The sequence below is a fragment of the Nomascus leucogenys genome, chromosome 12 (assembly GCF_006542625.1).
Source record: "Nomascus leucogenys isolate Asia chromosome 12, Asia_NLE_v1, whole genome shotgun sequence".
NCBI classification, from domain to species: domain Eukaryota; kingdom Metazoa; phylum Chordata; class Mammalia; order Primates; family Hylobatidae; genus Nomascus; species Nomascus leucogenys.
Genome location: NC_044392.1, coordinates 50,162,618 through 50,177,754, shown reverse-complemented (window position 1 = coordinate 50,177,754; position 15,137 = coordinate 50,162,618). Strand labels below are relative to the sequence as shown.

The 15,137-nt window shown below is 49.0% G+C and overlaps 1 protein-coding gene across 7 annotated transcripts in view; it reads right to left on the bottom strand.

Annotated features, from left to right (window-relative positions):
* Positions 1–13,111: 13,111 nt before the first annotated feature.
* SEMA6C (semaphorin 6C) overlaps positions 13,112–15,137 on the bottom strand; it is a 30,113-nt gene continuing 28,087 nt past the window's right edge. For all 7 annotated transcript variants that reach the window (XM_030824574.1, XM_030824573.1, XM_030824572.1 and 4 more), the window contains one exon: positions 13,112–14,919. In XM_030824574.1, coding sequence (XP_030680434.1) covers positions 13,886–14,919 — 1,034 coding nt within the window. In that variant the 3' untranslated portion in view covers positions 13,112–13,885. The remainder of the gene's footprint in view (positions 14,920–15,137) is intronic.

The following is a 15,137-nucleotide window of genomic DNA, read 5'->3' as shown; positions in this document are numbered from 1 at the left end:
TATGGTTCCAGCTACTCAGGAGGCTGAGGTAGGAGGATCGCTTGCGCCTTGGAGGTCAAAACTGCAGTGAGCCGTGGTTGTGCCACTGCTCTCCAGGCTTGAGTGACAGAGCAAGACTGTATCTCAAAGGAAAAAGGAAACTAGGCCAGGCGAGGTGGCTCACGCCTGTAATCCCAACACTTTGGGAGGCCGAGGCGGGTGGATCACGAGGTCAGGAGATCAAGAACATCCTGGCTAACACTGTGAAACTCCATCTCTACTAAAAATACAAAAAATTGGCCGAGCGCAGTGGCTCACGCCTGTAATCCCAGCACTTTGGGAGCAGAGGCAGGCGGATCACAAGGTCAAGAGATTGAGATCATCCTGGCCAACATGGTGACAACCCGTCTCTACTAAAAATACAAAAATTACCCAGGCGTAGTGGCACATGCCTGTAGTCCCAGCTACTTGGGAGACTGAGGCAGGATAATTGCTTGAACCAAGGAGGCGGAGGTTGCAGTGAGCCAAGATCGTGCCACTGCACTCCAGCCTGGCGACACAGCGAGACTCTATCTCAAAAAAAACAAAACAAACAAACAAAAATACAAAAAATTAGCCGGGCGTGGTGGCACCTGCCTGTAATCCCAGCTACTTGGGAGGCTGAGGCAGGAGAATCGCTTGAACCCGGGAGGCGGAGGTTGCAGTGAGCTGAGATCGCACCATTACACTCCAGCCTGGGCAAAAGAGCCAGACTCTGTCTCAAAAAAAAAAAAAAGGAAACTGAAATAGAGTTTTTAAAAACTGAACTGGAAAGCCGAGGCGAGCGGATCACCTGAGGTCGGGAGTTCCAGACCAGCCTGACCAACATGGAGAAACCCTGTCTCTACTAAAAATACAAAATTAGGGCCAGGCCCGGTGGCTCACGCCTGTAATCCCAGCACTTTGGGAGGCCGAGGCGGGTGGGTCACGAGGTCAGGAGTTCAAGGCCAGCCTGGCCGAGATGGTGAAACCCTACTAAAAATACAAAAATTCACCTGGTGAGGTGGCAGGCACCTGTAATCCCAGCTACTCGGGAGGCTGAGGCAGTAGAATCGCTTGAACCCGGGTGACAGAGGTTGCAGTGATCCAAGATCATGCCACTGCACTCCAGCCTGGGCGATAGAGTGAGACTCTGTCTCAAACTAACAAAACAAAATTAGCTGGGTGTGGTGGCACATGCCTGTAATCCCAGCTACTCGGGAGGCTGAGGCAGGAGAATCTCTTGAACCCGGGAGGCGGCAGTTGCAGTGAGCCGAGATGGCGCCATTCCACTCCAACCTGGGCAACAAGAGTGAAACTCCATTTAAAAAAAAAACTAGAAAGGAAAGAAAACTTGTTTATGTGGGAGGAGTATATATAAAACCAAAATCCAGGCTGTGTTTCCACAGTGCTGGGAAGTGGCCAGAAAAAGGCTTATGGGGGCTATGAAACTCTGGTCTTGAGATATAAACTTTGCTCTGACTGGATTTTATAAAATTACAGTGAGGAGGGTAGTCTCTTGTCAGAACAACTTGTTTCCAAACATTTATGTAATGTCAAGCTCAGTCTTTTTCTTTTTTTTGAGACGGAGTCTTGCTCTTGTTGCCCAGGCTGGAGTGCAATGGCATGATCTCAACTCACCGCAACCTCCGCCTCCCGGTTTCAAGCTATTCTCCTGCCTCAGCCTCCCGAGTAGCTGGGATTACAGGCATGCGCCACCACGCCTGGCTAATTTTGTATTTTCAGTAGAGACAGGGTTTCTCTATGTTGGTCAGGCTGGTCTGGAACTCCCAGCCTCAGGTGATCCGCCCGCCTCGGCCTCCCAAAATGCTGAGATTACAGGCGTGAGCCACCCCGCGCACAGCCTAGACTCTAATTTTATAAAACTTTGTTGAATTTTCTAAGTGTCATTTAGGACATATTATGCTTTTCTGTGGAGCTTATATCTTATCCTCTTATGTGCAACAAAAAGGGGGTCGGAGGTAAATGCTGATGATGATGTTTAGTTTTATTTCCTTTTGATCTGGCATGAGTAAATTGCTCTGTTTCCTTAAGCTTGGATCTGTTACAGAAGGGCATGTTAGATGGACATTTTCTGCCTTTAGCCAGTAGCTACCCGAGAGAGTGAGCTGGTTGGGCCTGATAAAGGGAATAAGAACTATCAGTGCCACAAAGAACCAAAGATTCTGGCTACTTTGTCTTCTTCCTTTCTCTCCCACTATGCCTACACTTCCTCTGCCCAGACACTTTTGGAAAGTGTTCAACTGCTGGGTTTTCTTTTTCTTTTGTTTTGAGACGGAGTTTTGCTCTTGTTGCCCAGGCTGGAGTGCAGTGGCGTGATCTCGGCTCACCGCAACCTCTACCTCCTGGGTTCAAGCGATTCTCCTGCCTCAGCCTCCCGAGTAGCTGGGACTACAGGCATGCGCCACAATGCCCGGCTAATTTTGTATTGTTAGTAGAGATGGGGTTTCTCCATGTTGGTCGGGCTGGTCTTGAACTCCTGACCTCAGGTGATCCGCCTGTCTCGAACTCCTAAAGTGCTGGGATTATAGGCGTGAGCCACTGCGCCCAGCCACCTGCTGGGTTTTCTTTGTATGTCAACATGGAGTTTTTCCCAAAGAAAGGGAATATGGATGGAGAGAGAGAGGTTATGAACAGGTTATGTTACAGAGGTTATTGCCTTTGAAACTGGGCCCTCATCGTTCTAGACTTGCTTGCTTTGTTATAAATTAGAAGAAACCAGAGGGAGATGTGCCAAGTAAACATTTGAATGACTGTTTAGAATATGGTTTTCTTAATTAGCAGTCATGGGGAAAACATGCATTTTTAATTTGGAAAAAAACCTGACAGTTAACATGGTTCTGTTTACCTTGATTAGTGAAGTAATTTGCTGCAGTGTTACAGAGGAGCAGAATCATTTGGGTCTCAAAATAGACTGAAAACTTAACTCCCCAAACCAAATTTAACCAACAGAATTGGTTATTATACATTTATAGGCAAAAATATCAGTTTGGAAATTAACCTTGGCTACTGGCCACCTTAGCTAGGTTTTCTCCACAGATCTGTTTTCTCCACAGATCTGAGTACTGAACACTTCCCAGATGATTGGAGGATATTCTGGGCTGTTGGGGATGACAGGGAAATGTGAGGGGGAGTAGCCTAGGTAAGGGTGATGATGAAATTGTTCTATCTGCTGTCAAATAATCTTTTCCTGTTTGCAGTGTTTTTATTTTTTCTGAGTCCCTTTGGGAACCAGGTGCTAACAAGAAGCTGTTATGTGTGGGATTTCGGAGCCTTACTTTAACGATAGAGGAACCAAATATCATTTTAGATGTCTTTTATTTATGTTGTTGGTGCATATGTTGACTTTAATCCCTCTTCCCCCACACCTTGCCCATTAAGGGGGAGGAGGTTAACTCTGCAGATGATATTCAGTATTCAGGCCCAACCAGCTCACTCTCTCGGGTAGCTACTGGCTAAAGGCAGAGAATGTCCATCTAACATGCCCTTCTGACTATACAGTCACCACTTTTTGGGGGGAATTCTTTAGCAGATCTTATTGTTCTTTCTGCAGAAGCTATCATTCCTACCTCCCAACCCCCAAAATCTCTAATACAGGCCAAGTCATTTTTTATGATGGGTCTCTGAGATAGTGCAGTTTGTTAGAGGAGAGGCTAGGGTAGAGAGGGAGAGAATGGAGGTATCTGAAAATAAGTAAGAAAAAGGCATTTATTTTTATTTACTTGGAACAGTCCTCTTGGCATCCCAGATAAGGGAAATAGGATTTGATCTCCAATTGTATTGCCATGGAGAGAATGGCAGGTGAGGATGCTTTGAAGTAGTTAGAAATTAAATATTGAATACATTAATGGCAATACCATTTCATGACTTTGCATATCTTTCTGGATTAGTCATGGAAGTTGGGGAAATATTGCTTAGATCTTCTGGGTTAGAGGATTCCAACTGGCTTATTGGCAAGGTTGGATTATTAAGAATCAAATAGCAGACAAAAATGGCTGGGCACGGTGGCTCACGCCTGTAATCCCAGCACTTTGGGAGGCTGAGGTGGGTAGATCACTTGAGGTCAGGAGTTCGAGACCAGCCTGGCTGACATGGCAAAACCCTGTCTCTACCAAAATACAAAAATTAGTTGGGCATGATGGCACACGCCTGTAGTCCCAGCTACTCTGGAGGCTGAAACAGGAGAATTGCTTGAACCCAAAAGGTGGAGTTTACAGTGAGCTGAGATTGTGCCACTGCACTTCAGCCTGGGCAATAGAGCGAGACTCTGTCTCAAAAAAAAAAGAAAAAGAAAAAACAGACAAATGGATCAGAAATGGTGCTTGAGCAAGAGAAACTTCAAGCTTAGGATGGTTGTCTACTTTAAAATAAAGCTGCTGGCCGGGCACAGTGGCTCACGCCTGTAATCTCAGCAGTTTGGGAGGTCAGGGTGGGTGGATCATGAGGTCAGGAGATGGAGACCATCCTGGCTAACACGGTGAAACCCCAGCCCTACTAAAAATACAAAAAATTAGCCAGGCGTGGTGGCGGGTGCCTGTAGTCCCAGCTACTTGGGAGGCTGAGGCAGGAGAATGGCGTGAACCCGGGAGGCAGAGCTTGCAGTGAGCTGAGATCGCCCTACTGCAACAGATCGCCCGGGCAACAGAGCGAGACTCAGTCTCAAAAAAATAAATAAATAAATAAATAAAATAAAATAAATAAAGCTGCTGGCCAGGCACGGTGGCTCACGCCTGTAATCCCAGCACTTTGGGAGGCCGAGGCGGGAGGATCACTTGAGGCCAGGCCAACGTGGCGAAACTCAGTCTCTACTAAAAATACAAAAATTAGCTGGGAGTGGTGGCGCGTCACCATACTGGTGAGAAAAAAAAGAAGAGAGAGAGGCCGGGCGCGGTGGCTCACAAAAAAAAAAAAAAGAAATATCAGTTTGAGAAATGATTATTTTTTTCTTTTTTCTTTTTTTTTTTTGAGACAGTGTCTCTCTCTGTCGCCCAGGCTGGAGCGCAGCAGCATGATCTTGCAACCTCCGTCTCCTGGGTTCAAGCGATTCTTCTGCCTGAGCCTCCCAAGTAGCTGGGATTACAGGCATGTGCTAATTTTTCTATTTTTAGTAGAGACGAGGTTTCACCATATTGGCCAGGCTGGTCTCGAACTCCTGACCTCGTGATCCACCCTCCTCGGCCTCCCAAAGTGCTGGGATTACAGGTGTGAGCCACTGTGCCCAGCCTCTTTTTTTTTTTTCTTCTCACCAGTATGATGACCATTTTAAGAAAGCTTGTGTGGCTCTCTCCTATCATTACAGACCTCCAGAGCTGGAAAATTTGAGGCATTTACTGAACTCTTCCTGATAGTTTAATATGGAGTGGGAATCGGTTTTTGTCCTAATTAGAGAAGGCTTCCTCTTCTCTACTCCTTGTGCACACCCATCTCTGGATAGCTAGAAAAGGAGCTTCAGAATGGACTATATGTCATGACCACCTGTATGCACTCTAGGCTCTTATCTGTCTCTATTTTATGTGGTGACTATTTCCCCCTTCTGAGTAGTACTATTATTTCCTATGCCAATTTTTTTAAGTCTCTGATGCTGCCCTTTTTAAATTTTTATTTTATTTTTTAGCCTCTTTAGTATTAGGGGGTGAGGTGACATTCCTAGACTCTACAGTAGCAGTTTGGCATGTTAGTGACAGGAAATTGTGATTCCCTGTCTCCCCCTCATCCTACCTTTTCTGCTTTTGTGATTTCATTGTTCCTATCTCATTGAGGCTTTCCCAGGCACTCGAATTTAGTTAGCAGGTCATTTCTAATCTCTGGGCCTTGTCTTTTCTCTCTCCATTCCCCTCCTTCCCTACCACATATTTTTTGTTTATTCTGAGGTGGTTTGTTTCTGAAAGTTAATCTAGGTCACCTTCTATATCCTGTGCTTTCTAGTTGGCTTTAGACATCTTGTTCTAGCAACAATGATGGTAGCAGCTCTCTCCCTGGCCTTGCCCCCATGTGCTCTTCTTCTGTCAAGGCCATTTGTGTGTGTACTTCGGCAGGTGTGTGTGTGGGGGGATGCGCCCAGACTATTCTCACAATGTCCTCAGTTTCTCAGGTTGTCTGACAGCTTTATGTACAGCATATTTTTAGAAAAACTTAATATACTTCTTTATTTAGAATAGGGTTTATTCTGATGAGCAAGTTTGTGTGTATATGTGTGTATGAGCATTTGTATGTATATATACTTATACAGATCTATATTATATATACAGTTTTTGTACTATCATTTAAAATAAAAATGTTTCTCAATAAAATGTCAAAGCCGACCATTTCAGGGTGTCATTGACTTTGTTTTCATCTCCTGGGCAAAATTTGTATCTATTCTTTAATCACAGGTGAACCACAGAGCTCATTTTCCCTGTCCAACTGAGCTAACTGAAGGGGGAGGGGTATAGATCTACTAACCCATGCATGCCCACTGCCTTTTCCTTATCCACCTCTCTCAGCCTGGTATTCTTGACAGGCAGAGCAAGTTGAGGTAAGAAATGAAACAAGAATGAGGAGAGCTTTTGACCAACTTGTTAAATGTACATTTTCCTTCTTTCTCTCATTCCCCTCTCCCTTCCCTAAAAGCAAACAACCAAGGGAGGAGAAAAGTAGCTGAAGAAGGCCGGGCGCGGTGGCTCACACCTGTAATCCCAGCACTTTGGGAGGCCGAGGCGGGCAGATCACGAGGTCAGGAGATCGAGACCATCCTGGCTAACACAGTGAAACCCCGTCTCTACTAAAAATACAAAAAATTAGCCAGGCGAGGTGGCAGGCACCTGTAGTCCCAGCTACTCGGGAGGCAGAGGCAGGAGAATGGCGTGAACCCCCGGAGACGGAGCCTGCAGTGAGCCGAGATCGCGCCATTGCACTCCAGCCTGGGCAACAGCGAGACTCTGTCTCAAAAAAAAAAAAGAAAAGAAAAGAAAAGTAGCTGAAGAAAATGATTATGTGCCTTGTGTGGGAGTAAAGTCAATGCTGAGATGTATGGGGAAAAACATCAGACTCAGAAGTGCTTGGAAAGAGTAGACTTACTTTGCCAGCTTCTCAGCTATTCTTGGTTAATAGGGTGCTTGCTGCTATCTTAGTCCAAAATCAGCACACATTTATATTTAAAAATAGGAAGATCAGTCTGATAGTAGCACAATCCCCATTGATAGCCGGGGGTGAACAGACCAATTTGACTAGCAATATGGGTGTCCTATCTAGTGTATAGAGTTCTGAAAAGCTGTTTTGTTGGCAAGGATACCTTTCTTTACAAAATTAGCTTTGAGCCTGTCCAAAGCTAAGGACATATAAGCATCTGCGTTCAGTGACTGGAATCTCCAGTAAGTTCTCAAAGTCAATATTTAGGAAATTGGACACCTACCATGTACTAGGGTACATTTAGATAATTTCTTTTTGGTAAATACATATAGTCAGCAAATGCTGTGCACATATTCAACTAATAGAAAGTAACTCTGGCAGGTACTTCAGCAATATATATAGTCTTGGCTGTGCTGACGGAAAAAAAAGCAGGAACTTGCGGAGCCTTAAGAACCAAAGAACTAAAAATCTTGTTGAATTAAATCCTGTTGAGGGAAATCATCAAGATGGGAAAGTTGGAGGGAACTAGAGAGATAGGAACCTAGAGTTCTCTGATGGCTGATACTTTGTTGTTGTTGTTTTGTTTGTTTGTTTTTGTTTTTCAGACGGAGTCTCACTGTTGCCCATGCTGGAGTACAGTGGCACGATCTTGGCTCACTGTAGCCTCTGCCTACCAGGTTCAAGTGATTCTCCTGCCTCAGCTTCCCTAGTAGCTGGGATTATAGGCGTGCACCACTACACTCAGCGAATTCTTGTATTTTTAGTAGAGACTGGGTTTCACCATGTCTTGCCAGGCTGGTCTTGAACTCCTGACCTCAGGTGATCCACCCGCATTGGCCTCCCAAAGTGCTGGGATTGCAAGCGTGAGCCACCGTGCCCGGCTGGGTGATAGTCTTAAGTAATGGGAAAAATTATGAACTAGGGCAACTTTCCTAAGACTTCCTTCCTCTGTGAAAAAGAACCCTCTACTCCAAGGAGATCAACAGGTAAAAAATACAGGTGAAGGCTGAAGTGGGAGCAACCCAGTGATAACTACACCTATGTAAGGCTTGTGCAAGACATCTGATAGGTAATAGAGTAAGTTAAGACTATAGGAGACTTCTGAACAAAAGTGAGGTTGCAGTCTGCTCCTATAACCTGTCCTAAAATTTAAGGGTAGTACTGTAAAGGAAAGTTTGGGAAAGGGCCCAATATTATAAATAATAACAATAGCCACCATGTTTTAAGCTTTTGCTACATGTCTGGCAATGTGCTAGGTACTCTGCATATACATATAAATACCCATCTTGCAAGGTAAGTTTTATCCTCATCATATAGTTGTAAAAATAGGTTGACTTTGCAGAGTCACACACTTGTAAAAACTGTCCTTTTTTTTTTTTTCTTTTTGAAGACAGGGTCTCACTCTATTGCCCAGGCTGGAGTGCAGTGGCATGATCTTGGCTCACTGCAGCCTCGACCTTCGACCTCCAGGTCTCAAGCAATCCTCTGCCTCAGCCTCTTGAGAAGCTGGGACTACAGGTGCACACCACCATGCCTGGCTAATTTTTGTATTTTTGGTAGAGACAGGGTTTCACCATGTTGCCCAGGCTGGTCTTGAACTCCTAAGCTCAAGGGATCCACCTGCCTTACCTTCCCAAACTGTTGGGATTACAGGTGTGAGCCATGGCACCCGGGCTAAAATTGTTCTTTCTAAAACTACAGTTTCTACATTGAGTTAATTAGTGTACTTTCCTCTGTGATTTCCCTTTTGTCAGAATGCTATTTTATTCACTAGCCTTGGGCAGCTTAATTCATCTCAGATTTGCATTTAAGAAACTGAGGGCCAGGCACGGTGGCTCACGCCTGTAATCCCAGCACTTTGGGAGGCCGAGGCGGGCGGATCACGAGGTCAGGAGATTGAGACCATCCTGGTAAACATGGTGAAAACCTGTATCTACTAAAAACACAAAAATTAACTGGGTGTGGTGGCGGGTGCCTGTAGTCCCAGCTACTCAGGAGGCTGAGGCAGGAGGCGGAGCTTGCAGTGAGCCGCAATTGTGCCACTGCACTCCAGCCTGGGTGACAGAGTGAGACTCCGTCTCAGGGAAAAAAAAAATGCCAAACTTGGGCAGATCACCTGAGGTTGGGAGTTCGAGACCAGCCTGGCCAACATGGTGAAACCCCATCTCTACTGAAAATACAAAAATTAGCCGGGCATGGTGGCACATCCCTGTAATCCCAGCTACTCGGAAGGCTGAGGCAGGAGGTGTGAACCCAGGAGGTGGAGATTGCAGTGAGCCGAGAGAGCCAAGATTGCGCCACTGCACTCCAGCCTGGGTGACAGAGCAAGACTCCGTCTCAAAAAAAAAAAAAAAAAAAAAGAAACTGAGAAGAAAAATATGATGCAAGCAGCGTTTCCTATAAGCTCCCCAAAGTAAATTTTGCTCCAAAACTAATTTGGGGGTATCTGCATAGAGTTTCTGGCCAGCAATACTTGAGCAAAAAGAGTAAAAAATAATCTCACTTGTGGGGAATGAATAGGGTCTTCATCTCTAGGTATGCTGGATGTTTTCTTTCTTTCCTTCCAGATTACACTCCTCTATTCTGTAGCCTGTTCTCTGTCCTGGGAGACTGACCTATATGAACATCAATGGGCTTCCTGTGCTTTGGCCTCCAGTTGGATTCAGCCAATAGGGAGCCCTGACAGGAGACTGGGGGAAGAGAAAAGACTGAAGTCAATGTATTGACATCTGCCAGGTGCAGTGGTTCACTCCTGTAATCTCAGCTACTCAGGAACGGGAAGCTGAGGCACGAAAATCACTTGAACCTGGGAGGCGGAGGTTTTGGTGAGCTAAGATCACACCACTGCACTCCAGTGACTCTATCTCAAAAAAAAAAAAAAGTCACTGCTTCTCTCAAGGCACTCTCCTGCTCCAGGACCTAGAAACCAATAACTCCTTTTATCCTTTTAGGCCTAATATAGTTATTAGCCTCCAGTTACTGACCTATCCTTTGCCCATACCTTTCAAAATAGCCTTTCATTATTTTGAGAATGTTATTTCCTGTTGGGACCCTGTCCGATACACCTGGTAAAGGTAGGTGATCTTTTAGATTTACAGGCTTCATATTTTATCCATGTACTTGAACCTTACTCTCATAGATATAACCTTATATTCTTATGAGCCAACAGTTCTGAAGGGTCAACTGCTGGCTTAAGTAGCAGAGAGTGACGCATACCTGTGTGGTTCTCATGGATGGGACGGTGACATCAAGGAGTTAAAAACCTGAGAGACAATAATAGCTCAGACCCCTGTGACTTAGCCCCCAAAGAACCCAAGATGCTGAACAGCTTTTCAAGCTCTGTGATTGTGGAACCTTCTGTGATTCAAGTCCCCAAAGCCTTACACAAACTGATGGACTCTGTCTGCTGGGGCCCTGGTTTCTCCATAACCTCCCAGGATGCCTCTGAGAAATCAGCTTAGAAATCCCTGAGGATGATGATGCTATCCTCCCGTTGGCACATTCTGGCTTTCCTAAAGACTGGTTTTCCTAAAACTGAGCTAATGATACGATTTTTAAAAAAAGAGTATTAGCAGGTTCCTTGAGATCATATTTATCCTTCTATTGTCAGGGATAATTTACTTGAATTCATCCTCTTAATTTATTATTCACTACTCTCTATCAGGGAGAGGTATCTGTATTAATGAACTGCATACTTGGTAGAAGTCTGCTTTATTTTGGGCAAATAATTTTCCCACAAAGCACTTAATTTAAATATATATATTTTATGGTTCTTTACAAATCCCTGTTGCCATATGTTCTTTCCATTCCTTACCAAAAAAACAGCCTCAAAGATGTTGGTTGAATTGCCAAGGTCACATAGAAAACAAGCGGTAGAGACCCACGACTGTTGCTCTCACTGCAACATAGTTCTGTTAGCTCTGAGTTCAGTTTAGATACTCTTTGGCTAAAGAAGTCACCATAGAGGCCGGGCGCGGTGGCTCACGCTTGTAATCCCAGCACTTTGGGAGGCCGAGGCGGGCGGATCACAAGGTCAGGAGATCGAGACCACGGTGAAACCCCGTCTCTACTAAAAATACAAAAAATTAGCCGGGCGTGGTGGCGGGCGCCTGTAGTCCCAGCTACTCGGAGAGGCTGAGGCAGGAGAATGGCGTGAACCCAGGAGGCAGAGCTTGCAGTGAGCTGAGATCGCGCCACTGCACTCCAGCCTGGGCGACAGAGCGAGACTCCGTCTCAAAAAAAAAAAAAGAAGTCACCATAGTGATAAATACTAATAAAAGAACATATTTTATAATTAAACTACAACCAGGACTTTAACCTATAAATTACTGCTGCCTGCAAAGAATTACAAGATTAAATTTCCATTGTATGTATCTCTCTTTTAGATCTATATTTAAACCTTAGGATCATTTACCCTTTTTGTTTGTGACCACCTTCAAGGCAAGAACTATATTTGAGTTTTGTCCCTCAGTGGACTGTGAAAGGCTGCAGCCTTGAAATTTTTCCTTGTCCTTCCTTTAAAATTTCGGTTTGAAGAGGATAATGAAGTCAAGTGACTGGATTCTCTACTCCTTCCTTGCTTGCTTTCCTGCAGTATCTAGGAAACTAGCACTGGCCCCGAGGCACCTTGGTTTAAGTAAGGCACCCCATATGCGAAAAACTGAGACCTAAAGGACCACCTCAACCTGGTGAAAAAAGCGCCAAGCAAAAAAAGGTCAGACTCTGGAGGACAACCAAATTTGGCCAGACAAGCTTAACTGAAATGGAAGTAATGTTCAGAGGGCATTAAAAAACCCTGAGGGTAAAATCTTTTTTTTTTTTTTTTTTGAGATGGAGTCTCGCTCTGTCACCCAGGCTGGAGTGCAGTGGCGCGATCTCGGCTCAGTGCAAGCTCTGCTTCCCGGGTTCGCGCCATTCTCCTGCCTCAGCCTCTCCGAGTAGCTGGGACTACAGGCACCCGCCACCACGCCCGGCTAATTTTTTGTATTTTTAGTAGAGACGGGGTTTCACGTGGTCTCGATCTCCTGACCTCGTGATCCACCCGCCTCAGCCTCCCAAAGTGCTGGGATTACAAGCGTGAGCCACCGCGCCCGGCCCCCTGAGGGTAAAATCTATAGGTGAAAATTATAAGGATACAAAGGGAAAGGCCTAGTGAAAGCAGATCGCAAAGTTAGGAATAGGAATAGCCTATGCGTGAGTTTGAAGGAATTACTATCTCACGAGATACCATGCCTTCGCCTTTAGAAAGCGTTTTCACATTCTAGTACTTAAGCTTCTCAACCCCATTTTTCAGATGAACAAATGGAGGCTTCGGGCGGAGTTTCCACCAGTCATGATCACAAGTAATAAAGCGCGGAACTAGGAACAAATTCAGGCTTCCCCAAATTGTTCTCAGCAGTTTCCCGCCGAGGACATTTAGGTAGCAAACGAGAAAGGGACTGGTGAGGCTTCCTTAGCAGCAAGAGTTGGCCCGACCCCCAGGCGGCGCCAGCGGGAGAATGTGGGGCTCGAACTGGGTGGACAGTGCAGCCACGCGGGAGTGAAAAACCTGATATGTAAATTCGCACCAGCTGCCGCCTGCGTTAGGCCTTAAGCGTTCTTAGCGCGAGGGTGGTAGGCGGTGCAGGTGGTCCTGTTCCTCCCTCTCATTGGTGCCGGGGATAACGGACAGGTATCCGCAGCCAGACCCAACCGCAGCAAAGGGAGCATCACGACAGCTACACGCTACCTGGTCTTGAGCGCGCGGAGCTTGAGCGCGGCGGCGGCTTCTTGGGGGGTAGCTAGGCGTGCGTGTGACGTCGCGCGCGCTCTCGTCCCCCGTCCCGCTCTCCGCGGGGGCCGCTCCTTAGGTAAGAGCTGCGGGCAGACCCTTGCCTCCAACAGGGACGAATACTTTGCTGTTTTTTGCAGCCTACCCCTCATGCAACCCAAAATCTTCCAGCCAAATTCTCCTCAGGACAAGATTTTCTGATGTGGAACTTCAAGTAACGTACGCTGCAGCTTCATTTTATTTCTCAAAAAATTCCCTCCGCCGCCCCATCCCATAGACCAGGCCTTTAAGAAAGTCCCTCTTACCTCGATCCGGAAACGAGCTCCGAGGGCCTTCCCCAGCCTCAACTAAACTTTACCGGGGTCCCCTGGGCCCTGGCTCACCTCGACACCATTAGTTCGCTCGTCTCCTTTAGGAAACCTTTCCAGACCGCCCCCCGGCGGGACCGCAGCCATCCCATTACCCGGGAGAGCCCAGGGCCCAGATGAAGGCAGAGAGCGAGGGCGCCCAGAGCGAGCCGACCGACTGCCGCCCTCCCCCGCCCGAGTAAAGCCAGGCAGCGGCTGCGGACACGGCTGTATTGGGAAGCGGAGGCTCCTACACAGTAGGAGAAGCACGTCCCAGACCCGGGAGGCCCGAGGACTCTGGACACAGCGCGCGCGGCCCGCCCGGGGCACAGTCTCTCGGGGAGCCCCGAGGGGCGAGTTAAGGCAGCTTGGCTGGAAGGGAGCGGGGAGTGGGAGTCTACCAGTTCCCCCCGAAATGCTGGCTCACTGAGGGGATGGGCTTCTCACCTCCCACTCCTCTCTCGAGGACAGGGGGAAAGACAGTCAATAAATAAACCCGAGGCGAAAAGGGGCCTCGGGAGACTGCGAGTCGGGAAGGCTGGAGGTGCGGGGCGAGGGGGCGGTGAGACGTCCTGAAGAGCGTCCAGCTCGCGGCCGAGAGGACTCGGGCGCTCCCCACGCTGGAGGCTATGGGCCGCTCCCTTTAAAAGTTGAAACGGCCGCCGTTCGGGACGGCCTGGCGGGAGGAGGGCCCGACGAGGGGATGCTTCGGGGACAACTGGGGCTTCTCGACGTCCACCCTTTTCTGGGCGCGGCCCCGGTAGCCCTCGGGCCGGCCCAGGTACAGGAGGTGCCTCTCGGGACCCCCGGAGTACCTGGAGGGACCTCCCGAGGGGACTCGAGTGAGCAGGGCAGGGGGGGCCCGGTGGCCGGAGAAAGGCAACCTCTGGCCTCCGCCGACGCCCAGCCGGGGAGCGGGGGCGGAGAGCGTGGGCCGGGCGGGGGTAGAGGCGCACCTGCTTTCGGGGGGCACATCCAGCCTCAGCGGCGGGGCGCACTCGTGGGGCCTGGGGCTGGGGCCGCCCAAGAGGGCGGGGGCGGGCTCCGTCGGGAGCGCCCGCGAGGTTAAAGGGGCGGGGGGCTCGGCCCCCTTTCTGGGCGGCTGCGGGCCGTGCAGGTAGCGCAGCAGTTCCTCCAGGGTGGTGACTTCCACGGCCTGCCCGGGACAGCCGGGCGGCGGCGGCCTCACCAGCACGCGGGGCGCGGGCCCGCCCGCCGCGTGCCCGCCCCGTGAGCGGCCCGGGCCCTCCTTGGCGTTGTTCCTGTTCTGGTTCCACTCCCAGGAGTCCCCGGCGGCGCGGAGGTGTTTGACCGGCAGCTCCGGCGTGGACTCGGGGGTGGGCAGGCAGGCCAGCTCCGGCCGGGGCACGCCCTCCGGAGGCGGCAGGAAGGTGGTGTAGAGCTGCGGCGTCTGCACCGCGTCCCCGTCCTTGGAGGGCGGCGGGGGCTCTGGGCCCCCACCGTGGAGCCGGGCCAAACTGCGGAGGGAGAGAGGGCGCGGGAGCCCCGGAGTCTCGATGTCCTTGCCCCGACGGCGGTGGGCGCGGCGACAAGCACAGGAGACCAGGAGGCCAGAGACTGAGGCGCCCAGGGCAAAAGCTGCGGCCACACTGGCCAGGAGGAGTGGGATGGGGACGGAGCGGGAGGCTGAGGCTGGGGGCAGGTCCCGGCGCACGCCTGCCGACCGAGAGGGAGGAGGAAGGCTCAGCCAAGGGGAGGCGGTGCGGGGGACCTAGGCCCAGAGGCGCCGGCAGTTCCCAGGCCTGACATCATCGTCCCTCCCGCTGCTACTCAGCCTCACTCCTACAGCCTCCACCATCCTCAGGATTCACCTCTCCTGACTCCTCAGCATACAGCCCAGGCATTACCCCCTCACACTCAGGCCAGAGCTTGGG